This window comes from Centroberyx gerrardi, chromosome 9, assembly GCF_048128805.1.
Source record: "Centroberyx gerrardi isolate f3 chromosome 9, fCenGer3.hap1.cur.20231027, whole genome shotgun sequence".
Lineage (NCBI taxonomy): Eukaryota > Metazoa > Chordata > Actinopteri > Beryciformes > Berycidae > Centroberyx > Centroberyx gerrardi.
Window position 1 is genome coordinate 15,540,478 of NC_136005.1, and position 15,287 is coordinate 15,555,764.

The 15,287-nt window shown below is 43.4% G+C and overlaps 2 protein-coding genes across 2 annotated transcripts; both read left to right on the forward strand.

The window, feature by feature from the left end:
- The first annotated feature begins 4,401 nt into the window (after nt 1-4,401).
- Nucleotides 4,402-6,084, forward strand: LOC139908834 (flavin-containing monooxygenase 5-like). The gene is made up of 5 exons (XM_071895675.1): nt 4,402-4,533; nt 4,654-4,842; nt 4,948-5,113; nt 5,615-5,757; nt 5,881-6,084. The coding sequence occupies exons 1-5, from the start codon at nt 4,402-4,404 to the stop codon at nt 6,082-6,084; spliced, it is 834 nt and encodes a 277-aa protein (XP_071751776.1).
- Nucleotides 6,085-10,261: 4,177 nt separating this feature from the next.
- Nucleotides 10,262-14,005, forward strand: LOC139908785 (flavin-containing monooxygenase 5-like). The gene is made up of 10 exons (XM_071895604.2): nt 10,262-10,393; nt 10,749-10,937; nt 11,077-11,242; nt 11,430-11,572; nt 11,925-12,124; nt 12,584-12,817; nt 13,010-13,131; nt 13,260-13,332; nt 13,490-13,559; nt 13,649-14,005. The coding sequence occupies exons 1-10, from the start codon at nt 10,262-10,264 to the stop codon at nt 14,003-14,005; spliced, it is 1,686 nt and encodes a 561-aa protein (XP_071751705.2).
- The last annotated feature ends 1,282 nt before the right edge of the window (nt 14,006-15,287 follow it).

Consider the following 15,287-nt stretch of genomic DNA (forward strand, 5'->3'; position numbering starts at 1 on the left):
ACTGATGCCAATTTTCCTACTGTCAATAATTAGACCAAAGAAAGGGCAAAGAGTCTTTACATTGATGTTGTAACGCTTTGTGGCCTGCATCCAACTGCTGAACTGGTCTTGGATCCTGATGCGTAGTCACAGACGTGGCCTTATGGGTCTGCATCTACCTTGTATGTCTGGGTGTACTTACGTTTTCTCAAAGGCAGCATGTTTGATGATTAATCCTTATCCAAGCTGACCTACTACTGTGTGTGTGTGTGTTGGCGTGTGCAGACAAGTGTGAGGCATTAATGTTTCTAAGAGTTAAAACTTCAGTGACGCCAGTGGTCAAGATGTTGTAACACAGACGTGTGCTTGATGTGTCACAGAGACCGTCGACCCCTAGGTGAATCTTTGGGCCGTATGGTTAGGTGATTCGTGTCCTTAACTTCAAGTGAAGTTATTACACAAGTTTCACTTTGGCGGTGGTGTTTTTAACAACAGTTGGGTCCATGAGCACTCAGTCACCCAATATTGGCTGTCCCATGTCTGTAGTGATATTACCCACCTGATATTGTTTTCCAATAGCCAGAAAATCAGACTTCTAACAAACATATAAACTGAAGTGGGGATTTTTGCTTATTTGCAATTAACTATGAGAATAAGAAAAATGGCTTGAACATAATCATACTTATGTGATTAGATGACTTTTCTGAAGTCCAAGTTAAATGATTTCTTCTCACCACTTGCTTTTGTAAGAGCAGAATCCCCAAATTACCCGGGTAGAAAATGGCAGCCAAGCAAAGTGGAGTTACATGAGCATTTTTCTGTGCGAATGACATCCAATGTAGAGCTTGAGCCACATAATGACATGTACCTTGGCGAACCCCAGGAATATGGAGTGGTGGTGCCCTTTAAATATCCCTATTCATGGCCATTCATCTATAGTTACCTGCTATGTTCCTTGCTCTCTTCTGTAGTCCGCTACACAATGAGCTTCTGTATCTCTTCTTGCTGCTCTCTTCCATTCATTCACTAGACACACACAATTCTCTACTTCTCCCTGTTGAGTGGATTCAGGGAGAGACAGGGAGAAAGGTGTGTGTCTGTGTCTGTGTCTGTGTCTGTGTGTGTGTTAGGAACAGGCCATCCCCTCAGAATATCTCTGCAATGATTAAAAATGGAAGAGCAGCATATTAGCCGTGACTCACTGTCCTCTTCCAATTTGCCCTGCTTTGCTCTCTCATGCTGTTTCCTTCCTCCACTAGTATCGCTGCCTCCTTTGCTTTCCCTCTCATCTTCCTCTCAGTAGGCCTGAGCAGCTGAATTGCATCTTCTGTTCCCTTCTAAGATGCCCAGCAGCTGGCTCCCTGTCACACTGGCAGGCTGGGATAAAAAAATAAATAAAAAAAAAGGCCCTGGAAATTTGACCCAACCTGACCCACCAATACTCAACCCACTGCCCCACGTCTCACAATGTGGACACATCTAGAACAAAGAAATTATTAGAATATAATAATTTAAAAAAAAAACAATTTGTTGGCAAGGGTCCATGCTCTCTGCCCAACAACTCGGGGATCATAGAAAATCCTGACTCTCCCTGTCATATTTACCCCCTTGTTTATATCGTTCATGCATGCTGAATTTATAATTCTGATATTTCCAACAGCACCTGAAGGCAGCATAATGTGTATTTGTGTAGGAAAGATAGAATGTACCACAGTAAAGCTGGCGGGGAGGGGGGAAGATGGGCTTATGATGTGATGAACTTGTGACCCCCCCCCCCCCCCCCCCCCCCCCCCAACCCCCTTACAGTCTACAGCAAAACTACCAAACAGCATGGGACTTTTTTTCATTTTTTGATATCGGTGCTGCTGGGCTCGCTGCCGGCCCACAGGTCAACCAGCCCACCGGGAAAAGTCCCACTGCTCCAGATGGCCAGTCCGCCCCTGCCCTCTTACTCACCTCGAAACAGTCCCTACATCCCTCTGAATACCACAACCACATCTGCTCTCACTCCACACATTCACAAAATAAACCTTATTCAGTTCCAGCTAAGCACTAATTTCCATGTGTGCTAGTCTAGCTTTTGTTTGGCTGTTGATGACGAATTTGGTCAGAATTGTGAATATATAGTTTATCCCGTCCTGTGGCCAGATGTGTTTGAAATGGTTGCAAATTTCAGAAGAAAAAAAAAATCTGATGTGTGACCTTAGATTTTAAAAGCTCTTCAAATATCTGTTTTTGACTGTGAGCCACTTCATGTGGGCTGTTGCCAGATAGCCCAGACCACGTGTCTGGTGTGAACTGAGTGACATCATTGAACAGGCTGTTCCCTGGTACACTGGTGCCCTATACTACGGACTGTTTTATTGACCTCTTACATGCTGTACATTCTTTGTGCAATAATTGACCAATGATCTTCCCAGTGCAAGCTTGGACTTTTAAAGATAAGTTTCCTCGACCAGCAAGTGAGACAGTGGTTCTTCACCTTTTTGGGTCACAACCACTATGATGTGATGTCTGTGACCCCAAGTGGCAAACCTAAATATGCAGGATGGTGAGCTTTGTGACCAAATGATGATTTTTATTATTGCTTTTCAGACTTTTTTTTACTTTGTAATTATTGGAGGAAGCCTAGAGACTGCAAATAAGAAAAAGGCGTTTATCACAATGATCACAACCATACTATATTTGTGTATTAGAAATACATTTTTCACATTCCATGTATCATCTACCTACCCCCAGGTTGAGAACCACCACAATAAGTAAAGATGCATTTTGTTTATTCCACACCTATTTCCAAAATAATTGAATGCCCAAGCTGTACAGTGTGAATCCAAACACGGAGCTAGCTCCATCACATTTCACTGCACTCAATTTCGCCAGCTATATACTATAAATTATATTGTTGTGTGCTTACTGTATAGTCCTTACTCTGAAGTATCTTGACAAATGTATGTACATATCCCTATATAGTCATTTGATTACACTGTGTAATATTCAATGGAGTTGAATGTGGTAGCAAGTATTGCTGTTTAATATTCCCTGAGTTGGTGAGGTTTATTGCTGAATGATTTGACTGTAATTATGACTTTTTAAATAAAAATGAAGAACAAATTTGCAAATATGTCATGCTGATATTTATTGACTGTTTGAACTGTATGGTGCACATACACAGTGTTACTGTAAGGGAATTGACCCCATTCCACTCAGTAAATGGTGATGAAGTGTACTCACTGTTGAAGTAACCTCTAAAATCAATCATGCATCAATTTCTTGGCTGAAGTAGATCTACATTGGCTATCAACACACAGCATGTATTATTTGCACAATATAATGGCACACACACCAGTTTGGCTGTACCATAAAACAAAAAAACAAAACAAAGTGTGATAAGGTCACTATAAATTCACCATTGAGAACCACAGACAAGCTATAATCGTCTACTGATATTGAACTTTTGTAGCAATAAATGGTGGCAGGCAGGGTTTTATCAGAGTTGGCAGGGTTCCAAACTAGTTGCAGTAATTGGTGTCCCCGTTACATTATGTTGCCCTGTCCTGTCCCTTTGGCACCTGTGCAGGGACTCGGGTAAGAAAGGATGTCACGTTGCCACTATGACCACTCTTCATACACTTGATTTGCACGAGATGAGTGAACTTTAGTCGTTTGGCCTGAGTAAACACAGCTCAACTTGATAGTTGCCTTTTTTGGGCGTGATTAAAAAAAATGAAAGCATGTCTTGCCTCAGGGTTAACATAAAAGGCACAGTGCTCAGATGATTCCCATCCCACTTTACAGACATACTGAGCTGACGTGCTAGGATCAAGGTAAGAAGGAAACCTGCTGCTGTTTTACTTTCTGGAATATTCTGCTGCATTTGAGTACCATTTTGAAGGTAATCGGTTATGTTTAAATTACATTTGTTATGTTAGCATAACATTAAACTGTGCTATGGCTGTGAGTGAAAACATCAAACTTTTAGTATTATTCAAAAAAGTTTTTCTGCTATGGGTAATCATGTAGATATAAAGTCAAGCCAGGGCTTCTGATTTTTATTTTGTCAGCTCTGCTTTTTTCTCCACTACAGTAAACATCTGTTCATCTGCTGCCAGAATGTTTAAAGTTTTAATTAGTGCAATTCAAATTAGTAAAATTTCATCGTGCACAAGGCTTCATATCGTTCATGCTGCTGAACTATCTCCTGGGTGATACTGGAAATTGCCCTGATAGACTGGTAGACCCAATCTGAAAGCCTGTTATATAATTCAGTCTGACAAGAATGTGATCAGCAAAAAGTTTGACTGAAGCAGTACACTGAAATGATTTAATAGACCTGGAGTTAGTGCAGTATTTTCCCCTCTCTACCAGAACATGCATGCTGCCTGGTGCTAACCTCAACTCTCCCTTTGCCTCCGCAGCTCCAACATGGTGCAGAAAGTAGCAGTGATTGGGGCAGGCCCCTCCGGTCTGACCAGTATGAAGGCTTGTCTGGACGAGGGGATGGTGCCCACCTGCTTTGAAAGCAGTGATGACATGGGCGGACTGTGGAAGTTCAAGGCAAGACCTCACTCTAGAACAACTATCTCGGCAGCAGTGTTTTATTTACGCCCTAAACCATTTATGCTGCAACCATTTTGTTTTTGTTAACATCTGCCTTTTCAAACTGTTCCTCCGCAGGAAGTGTCAGAGCCCAACAGGGCCAGTATCTACCGTTCCCTCACCATCAACATCTCCAAGGAGATGATGTGCTACAGCGACTTCCCCATTCCTGCTGATTACCCCAACTATATGCACCACTCAAAAATCCTAAACTACTTCAGGATGTATGCAGAGCACTTTAAACTGCTGCAGCACATCCGGTACCAGGTAACAAGACAGGAGAGAGAGGAGTGTGTGGTTAATTATATAGGGCGTTTCTACGAGGTATCTATAAAATAACCCATATCATATGTATTTTCTTTTATATTTTAGACCACAGTGAAGAGTGTTAGACAGAGGTCAGACTTTTCGCGCACCGGTCAGTGGGAGGTGGTGACTGAGAACAGGGACGGACAGGAGGAGAGGCATGTCTTTGATGCAGTTATCTGCTGCGCCGGTCACTACACCTACCCCCACCTGCCGCTCAAAGACTTCCCAGGTAAAGACACATTCTACTAACAGACACTGGTTTGACTGGAGAGACACATACCCAGTGCCCCTGTGTTCAGCCCCCATGATCTTAATGTAAATGAATAATGTTGAATGGATGTTTGTTTATTGTAGCAATAAGGAGAGGGGACATGGAGGAAACGACTTTATCACTCTATCTGTCACTCTATCTGTCTTTATACCATCATGTGCTGCCATGGCTTACAAAAGGAGTCTATATCCCATTTTCTGTAATATGTCGAAACAATCACAGCTGTACAGGATCAGGGTGTTCACTTCTGTTACTGGAACAACATTCTAAAAATTTGTCCTTTCAGACATGACAAGAGGAGACCTGAAATAGGACCAAGAAAAATGCCTGAGGGAGAATCTGTTTTGTATTACAAAGGATAGCCAGCCTCATATAATGAAAAGAACATTGGGAACACAATTCGAAGCATAGGTCACATCAGATCATTCTGCTGAAATTGAATGACCGTGTGTGTTGCAGGAATTGAGACATTTGAAGGAAAGTACTTCCACAGCTGGGACTACAAAGGGCCTGAGGACATGTACGGGAAGAGAGTGGTGGTTATCGGCATCGGTAACTCAGGCGGTGACATTGCTGTGGAGAGCAGCAGAGTCGCAGAGCAGGTCAGGAAGTTGTTTCTGATTACAATTCCTCCTAAGTGATCGATGCAAGATAATCCGTCCATTCATGCTCTTTTTTTTGTATCTGTCTCTCTGCCTGTCCACTCCTCTCTCTGGCCTCTGCAGGTTTATGTAAGCACTCGTCGTGGTGCCTGGGTCATCCGGCAGGTTTCTGACAACGGCCTGCCAGTGGACATGAAGTACAACACACGCTTTGTCCACATCCTGTTCCAGCTGCTGCCCATGAGCGTTCTCAACTGGATTGGCGAGGGCAAACTCAACGCCATGTATGACCACACCATGTACGCACTCAAGCCCAGACACAGGTAGGAAGTTTCGGTTTCTACAGGCTCTCAGTACCAACATTATGGTTTGTTCTAATGCATCCTGCACTGCACAGTATATTACTCAGCATAAAATTTCTCACATTATTGTTTCTCACATTTTTGTGTGTGTCGGAAATAAAGCAAATTTCATTTAAGGAATTACACATTGCAGTTTTGAAGTTTTCTACAGTGTGCAAGATGAGTCAAATCTGAAGCCAGACATTTTAATGCATTCCCCTTGGGTAGAAAGAGTGCAAGACCTCTAATATGCATAGTATTGGATAGAGACAGTAAGGTACTGTGATAGAGCCTCCCTTAATCATTCTTTATACTTTGTGGATGCCATTCTTGTGGATTGTAAGTCACTCTCCATCTGTGTTCTTATCAGAGCAGTTACTGTAGGTTACAATGCCTCAATCTCTCCCCTCTCCTCTGCTCTCCCCCCCTCCCCTCCCCTCCCCTGCCCTCCCCTCCCCTCCACTGCCTCCCACCTCACCAGGCTGTTCAGTCAGATCCCAGTGATCAACGATGACCTGCCTTTGAAGATTCTGTCCGGGTCTGTCATTGTCAAACCAAACGTGAAGGAGATCCGCGGCTCCACCGTGGTGTTTGATGATGGAAGTGTCGTGGAAAAGGTCAGAAGACTATTTCTCTAAAGATATCTAAATCAACTGTAAGCATTAAATATCTAAGTTCTTGCCAACTTGAAACACAAGTTCAGCTCTGATCTTTTTACCTGCTGTAGGTGGATACGATTGTGTTCGCCACAGGATACAACTACGATTTCCCCTTCCTGCCAAGCAGCGCCATGTACAAGTCTGGCCACCGCGTGGGTCTGTACAAGCACGTTTTCCCTCCTAACATGGAGCACCCCACTCTGGCTGTCGTGGGCTTCATCCATGCCCTCGGTGCTATTATGCCTCAGGCTGAGATGCAGGCCCGCTGGGTCTCACGTGTCTTCAAAGGTGAGGCTGCATGTCTGTCATAAATCAGTCACTGTGGTGTGTGGGCAAGATGCAGGGACTTCTTAAACTGCAGATCTAATACGCCTACACACACAAAGGTCCAGCATTTTGTTAATGGCATTTCAGCTCAGATCTGAAAAATATACCTACTTCAGCACTCTGTAATCCTAGCCTAGGCACTTTCCAAGCTCTTGTCAGTCGGTATTCACCTCAGCCCTCTGTCTTTTGCTCTTCAGGACTTAAAAAACTGCCTTCACACCAGGCCATGATAAAGGCAGTTGAGAATGACACCAAAGACATGGACAAAAAGTGAGTCTCTCAGTATTCATTTGCCTCATTTGTTGTTACTATTGCAACCAACATTGCCCTCAAATCCCAGATAACATGTTTTCTTTGTTCCGTACCGAGTCACTGGATTAATATTACACTGGAATCTTACATTCATTTATGATATGCCCTCCCCACAGCTACATTGTGTCCAAGTTGACACCCCTGCAGGTGGACTTTGTCTCCTACATGGATGAATTAGCTGGAGAGATAGGAGTGCGGCCAAGTCTTCCCTGGCTCTTCTTCACGGACTACCAACTGTTCAATAAGATTCTGTGGGGACCCGTCACATCCTACCAGTATCGTGTGATGGGACCAGGGAAATGGGAGGGGGCCCGCAGAGCGATCTTCACCCAGTTTGACCGCATGTTCCAGCCCCTGAAAACCAGACAGGTCTGCAATGGACATTTGTTCCCCAAGATACTACTGACCTGGCATGTAATTGTAGTGTAATGTACAGTTGTCAGAGTCCAAAGTTATCTGAAAAATAAGTAGGTATTCAGTATGAATGACTTAGCATTTTGCCAGTGAGATCATCTAACTTTTTCCCCATATCTCTGCCAGGTGGAGGAGCAAAAGGCTTCCATCGCTGGCCGACTGTTCAAGCTGAGCCTGACTGTCATGGCCGGAGGAGCGGCCGTCTACTACATCCATGTCCGCAACCCCACCACCATCCCCACCCTCCTCTCCAACTTCCGTCCACAGGCAGTCTGAACGTGCTGCAGGGGTCAAATAACATGAAAAGAGAACCATTAGCTCCTACAGACAGAATGTTAACCTCTGTCCATCTCTAGTGTATCTGGGTCTATGTGGAAGTATCTGCGGTGGAAGATATTAACATAGGAGTTACCATTGTAACACCAAATGTCTTTCACTTAAATTCAGTCAGACTAAGCTTTTATCTAGCTCTGTATACTCCCATTTGGGTTGTGATTATGGGGATGATGATTATTGGGATCACTGTCTGAGCTGTGATCTGAACTAGAAGTATTATGTGTATATTTAGACTATTTAAACATTTAAACCTGTCATATGTTGCGGAATCTGTCCTTTCACTCCTTTGTGATTTCTCTGTAGCCTAGTGAGATTTATAGAATCGTTAAATGTCATTTTTTCAAAGTACTAAAGTGAGAAACATTTCTTTACACCATATTTAACTTAAAGTGACCATGAATGTGGAGTGTTTTTCACATTTCTGTGTGAATACAACAATGTTTATAATAAATGTCTCACCTAACTTCTTGTGTCTAGTTGCATTGAAACTACAACAATATCATGGAATGGTAGGCATGCAAGGGAACATATGAAATAAAACACAAGAATTAATAAAAAGCAAGCAATCGTGGCAACCATAAGGAGCCCATCCTGTATGACTAACTCGAGAGACACTGTTGGCCATTCTTGGCAAACAGCAAGGGGCAAACAATGAAAAAGCCAGAACTGCCCCAAAAACAGCCAACTGGTGCTATAGACCACTTTCTGGTAATGCCTCCGGTTGAGTCAAGCTATTTATTTACACAAACTGGCCTAACTCTGTCTGCTAAAACCAGTGTGGGGATATTCACCTGTAGCCTTCTGCCACTGTCTAGCGAAGAGTAACGTTTGTCTCAAAGCATAGCTGCATATCATCACTACTGCATGGCACTAACTTTGCCAAGAATAGTTGGTCAGTTTCCACTGAGGCCACCTGTAGTCGTACACTAATGATGCAGCTAAGCACTTTGGATGAACATGTCCATAAGTGTGACTCATTAGCTAAGTAGAACAGACTTGTAGAAGAACAAGTGTAATACCAGTTCTTCACTTTGGTCAAAAGGTGGCACTGTTTTTTTCTTCAGGATGGATGGACATGCACTTATGTAACGGAGTGTGGGTTGAAGTTGGGAAAAACAATGGCTTAAGTCGCTCAGCACTTCAGTGAAAGTGTGTATAGGCCTATTAGGTGCTCCATAACAAAAATTTCAGAGGAACAGAAAAATAGACGTCCATTTAGAAAAGGGAAAAAAAGAAAGTATTTACAAAAACTAAACACTAGCCTACATAACAGCTCCAGAAAAACGCAGCTACACATCTGGGCACAGCCAACACCAGTCTGCCCTAACTGTGGATGATGTTGTGGCGTGCGCATCCCCGGAAGTCTGCACGTAGTTGTGGCGCATCCCCGGGTATGGACTAGTGGGGAATTATTTGCCAAACTAGAATAGGCATTGCGGTGCGTGCACTTACTACATTGACAGCAGGAAGGAAGGGCAGTGTTTATATGCCAGTGTGTGTATGCAGGTCTGTGTAAGGAGTGCGTTTACAAAGTGCTTCCTGTGGCTAGACGGCTTCTCCGTTACAAAGTAAAAGTTTAACTATAAAAACACAACCTTGCTCTTCTTTCCCTTTCCTTTGGGTTCACTTACAAACATTGTTTCGCACAGTATGGCATTCTGCTGAAGAGAATTTGGAGATCTCTCCTAAAATGAGGAGCACCACATTACTTTGCCATACATTTCACAGCATTCAAGTGTAAACCTTTCTACTCCAAAGAGGGTTAAAGTCCCAGGGAGGGATACTGATTAACTGATTGGGTGATATGCAACAGGCCAGTTCCAGTGAATTTAGAGGCTATTCAACACCAGTGAACACAGCTGCACAGGGCTTAGGATCAACTTACTGGAGAAGGTGAGAGTAGTTGACTTGTGTTTCATACTTTAATAATAAGATAAAGGTGTCGTGTTAATGATTACACAAAAGAGTTCCAAAGTGTTCTGTTACTCCCCCTCCGTTAAGGGGAATTTCTAAAATACTTGACTGACACTCCTGAGTTTCTTCTGTTTTCCAGAGATCACACTTGTTTAATAGCGTGCGCCAATTCTCTTCCCCCATATATACAAGTGATCAATAATGACCCGGCGTGTGGCAGTGGTTGGAGGGGGCAGTTCAGGTCTGGTCTGTATCAAGAGCTGTTTGGATGAGGGGCTGGAGCCTGTCTGCTTCGAGAGCAGTGATGACATCGGCGGCCTGTGGAGGTTTAAGGTGGGTGAGGGCACTGGTTTGAGAAATATCCAGAATATTGGTCTCTAGCCAGACTAGGATTTGTATTGCCATCAATATCTTATGATGCTGTATGGGCAAAAAACATTCCACTTTCAAGGAGAAGTAGTTCCCATGCATAGATGAATATTTGGATTAATAAACAGGGTGAGTGAGAGGTAATCCAAAAGATTGTGTACCCTGTGCACAACAATAGATAGAGTACCTTCCTATGCTCTGGCTAAAGCAGGTAAACGTAACATCCCAACATCAGATCAGGGTTACATGCAATATTTGCACCAGCTCAGTGTCATCCTGAAATCATCAACAGCATTGTTTTTTTCTTTTGTGTCCACAGGAGTCACCAGAGCCAGAGCGCTCCAGTATCTACCGCTCCTTGGTGGTCAACACCTCCAAAGAGATGATGTGTTTCAGCGACTTCCCCATGCCTGCGGACTATCCGAACTACATGCACAACTCACAGCTCCTGCATTACTTCGGGCTCTATGCTGAGCGCTTTGACTTGCGCAGACACATCCGCTTCCAGGTTATTCCTCTCTCGTCCCCTGTGACATTATTTCAAGGCTCCCACTATCTTCTGTCAAGTTTCTACAGCATGCTGTGTCGAGCCTCTCACATTTTCTACTGTGTGTGTGTGTGTGTATATATGTGTATGTGTGCTTCAGACCACAGTGAGAAGTGTGAGGCAAAGGCCAGATTTCTCTCTGTCTGGCCAGTGGGAAGTGGTGACCGTTAACAGGGATGGAGAGGAAGACAGGCAGGTCTTCGATGGAGTTCTGGTGTGTTCAGGCCACTACACCCATCCAGTCTTACCCCTGAGAGACTTTCCAGGTCAGTAAACACACACAGACATCACTCAAATACATTTCAAACATGCTTCTCAAACATATATAATCATTATACTTTTACAATATTTGATGGAGGATTGATTTGAAATGCACTGATTTAACAGTGTATACGATTCTAGAAAGAAACTCCAGTTCTTCTCTAAGCTTTAGCACCATCTGGTTCTCTCCAGGTCACGAGACATTTGCTGGCAGATGCTTCCACAGCTGGCAATACAAAGATGCAGGTGCCTTCAGAGGAAAGAAGGTGGTGGTGGTCGGCATTGGCAATTCTGGGGGAGACATTGCTGTGGAGATTAGCAGATCTGCAGAGAAGGTGAGGCAGAAGAGGAACAGAAAACCGTTGCCTCCAGCTTTGTTGGGCAGTGGTGATCCAGAGGAATTGCGATAGATGATTAAAAATTAATTGTTATTGTCAATGTGTCTGTTGGCTCGTATTTCTTTTTTATTTTGTGAGCTATGCTATTATACTGATATTGCAGTGTTCTCATAAGACACTTGAAGAGCAGAGTTAAACCGGATTTTATGTGGGAGCTCTGATGGGCGCTGCCTTGTTGTTGCAATGTTGTTTCGCAATGTAATTGTTTGCATGTTTGTGAGAATGTTGCCCATCTATGACACACAATATCCTGTATCCCCACCCAGTGCTCTTACTCTCTCTCTGACAGACGTTCCTCAGCACACGCCAAGGAGCCTGGGTGATGGGCAGGATGTCCAGCAGCGGCCTTCCCTTGGACATGACAGTCATCACCAGGCTGAACAACATCCTAACCCTCCTTCTACCCAAAGTTCTGGTCAACTGGGTGGCAGAGAGAGCCTTGAACCACAAATATGACCACAGATTGTACGGCCTGATGCCCAGACACAGGTGACTACTGAAACTCTGTTCGACACATTTCGATGGGTGATATTCAGAACGCTGCCTGGATGACTTGGCTGCAAGTGCACCTGTCTCTGCAGCTGATGCTTAGCAGTCTGTTCCTTTCTGCCTCGTGATCCTACAACACAGGGGTTTACTGCCAGCTTGTTTTGGTTGACTGTCCAACCTGAGATTCAGCTTTTCCTCTTTATTTAAATATTTTTTTTACCAGTATTTATTGTGCTACAGGATGTGTTCTTCCTGCTAGCAAGTAAATTAGAAAAAGCACAGAATTCCTGCCAGCTCTGTTACTCTCACTCTACATATAACAGCAATTCTAGCTGGATAGTCAGCTGTGCTATCACTCAAACTACTTCAAAAGCATGATCTTGAATGTGACAAAGCGTACTATTTGTACCAAAGGAATGAGTTTGACTGACTCCTTCCCTCATTTCCTCTCTCTCCCAGGCTTTTAGACAGAAAGCCACTGATCAATGACGACCTTCCTGGCCGAATCCTTCAGGGGGCGTTAGTGATGAAGCCTAACCTGCAAGGATTTCAGGGCTCGGGGCTCGTGTTTGAGGATGGCACAGTGGAGGAGAACATTGATGTTGTGGTCTTCTGCACAGGCTATAATGGAAACTTCACATTCCTGCCCCCAGGTCTATCTGAGGGGCCTGGCGGAGAGGTGACGTTGTACAAGTAAGTACAGGGTGGATAGAGATTTGTCTTGTATAGGTAGGGCTAATGACATATGGGATGTAACGCAAGTTAATTAAACCTCAATATTGCATTATAGACACTAATAATGTCATTTCATATGGCACCTGTTAGGACTTGTTACTATAATACCACAATTTAAAATGATTACTCTACAATTCTCTCAAATTTCAGGAGACTGTTTCCTCCGTCTCTAGAACAGTCCACTCTGGCCATCATGGGTCTGTTCCAGACAAAAGGACCGATCATGCCCATAGTGGAAATGCAGGCACGATGGGCCATTAAGGTCATTGCCGGTAAACATACCTGAGCTTTACTCACACACTCTCTCTCTCTCACTTTTATTTATGTCCACATCACAACAAACACAAACACAAAAGCATAGGGAACAAGACTTGTCAGTTGGTGTCTTTGTTTCTTCAAGGTTTGAGCCATCTTCCACCCAAGGAGACAATGCTCACTGTCATTGAGTCTGAGAGAAAGACAAACATGAGGAGGTAGCCATTGTCTAGAAGTTTTTGTTCCATAGATGTCTGAGATCATTCAAGTCTTTTCTGAGGATTTTTTTAAAGCTTAAATCTCAGTCCAATGTCCATGTGATTAAAATAATATGCACTGTTAATAAATGACATTACCCCTCTGTTGTTGTCTCAGCTATCCCTGTCCACGACAGGCTGCGCTCCAGGTGAACTACATCTCCTACCTGGATTTCATGGCTGGGGAGGTCAGTTCACTTCTGCTCAGCTCTAAATAAAATTGTGTTACCATATGTATGTAACAGGCACAACCATCATAATACATCTCCAATCACAGATAGGGGTTCGACCAAACATCCTGAGATTACTACTGACAGATCCTGTGCTGGGGCTGAAGGTCTTCCTGGGTCCCTGCACCCCGTATCAGTACCGTCTGACTGGGCCTGGACAGTGGGCCGGAGCGCGTCAGGCCATCCTCACTCAATGGGAGCGGGTGGCCCAGCCTTTCAGGACCAGAGTAGTTCCAGAACCGGAGACCAGGCAGTCTGTCCTCTTCTCCCCCTGGCTGCTCACACTATCTGGAGGAGCTGTGGTAACGGCTGTGCTCTTGTCTCATGATAAACTCAGCACAGTGCTGCAGGGTCCAGCTCAGCTTCTGGACAGGCTTAACACTCTGCTGCAGAGCGCCTGGTAGACACTGACCACAGTAACATGATGTGATCTAGGATCAGCCGGTACTGTGAGATCCAACATGCTTAAAGTCTAAATAAGTAAACCATATGAATGGAAACTGACTGTTTTTAACATCCAAAATAATCTTAGTTGCAGCAAAAGAGAAAGGGAACACTGGTCTGAGGATAGACCTAATAAGTGATGTCATCATTTTGAGTGTGCTTTGCCCAAATATGGACTTCTGGATCTAAAGCGATTTGGGGAAAATGAATGGGGTGTTCACATAATCTTCCCTGTCACAGTCTGTGCTTAATGCAAGCTTTTTAAACATGGATGTTTTTACCTACGTACATTTGTCTCTCTAATGGCACTTGAATTCTGTAACCGTTTTCAAGCTGAAACAATAATTTTGTTAACAACAAGCTAACACTGGCGTGCGTGTAATTTGCATCACCTGCTGTTTCATTGACAGATGCACAGCACAAAGTCAAATAACAAATGACCACATCAAACAATGAACACTCTTGCAGCCATCAAATAATGAATGTCAATAGTAATGAATGCTGACCCTGGCCTAAACCAAATGTTATTTAATGCTACATAAACGCTAAAGGTAATTTAATCAAATCAATACAGAATTTCACAAAGATTATGCTCTGTTAATGTTGTACTTTGACTTTGTCTTCTGTCTACCATCTGCATCTTCTTTATATTTATTAAACAGGCAGAACTGACCATGTTAAACACAGTGGTAACATTGTAACATTTCTGTGTCAGGTCCCATCAGTGTTTATATGATGAAAACACCCCAGTTGGACCCCAGTTGATCAGTTATCAACCTCCTTTGCGTAAATGGTAAAGCCTGATTAGCTAATCAGTTTAAACAGGATTGAAGAATGGAGGTAGCAGGAAGAGAGAGGATCTAGTCTAGTCTAGTCTACTCTGATTTCTCCCTGCGAAGAAGAGGTAAGGTTGATACAGTGTGTGTGTGAGGCATGTTTTAGCGGATGGTATGTAGCCTGTAAAGCGTTAGTCTGACAAATTGTAATAAACTCCAACTGCTTCAAGATGTAACTACAGATGAATAAAAGTGACATTTTGCGGCCTTTTGGACTAGTTACAAGAGAGTAGACATGAACATTTAGTTCATGGGCGTACAGGCTTGCATCACCTGGTAGGATACAACCTCATTTGCAAAATTGCAAAAGGGCCAATATTGCAGTTGAATCTAGAAGTTCATGGTTGAGATTTGTAAAGTTGAATTTGAATTTCTATCTCTTTCCTTAACTCTTGTTTATCAAAAT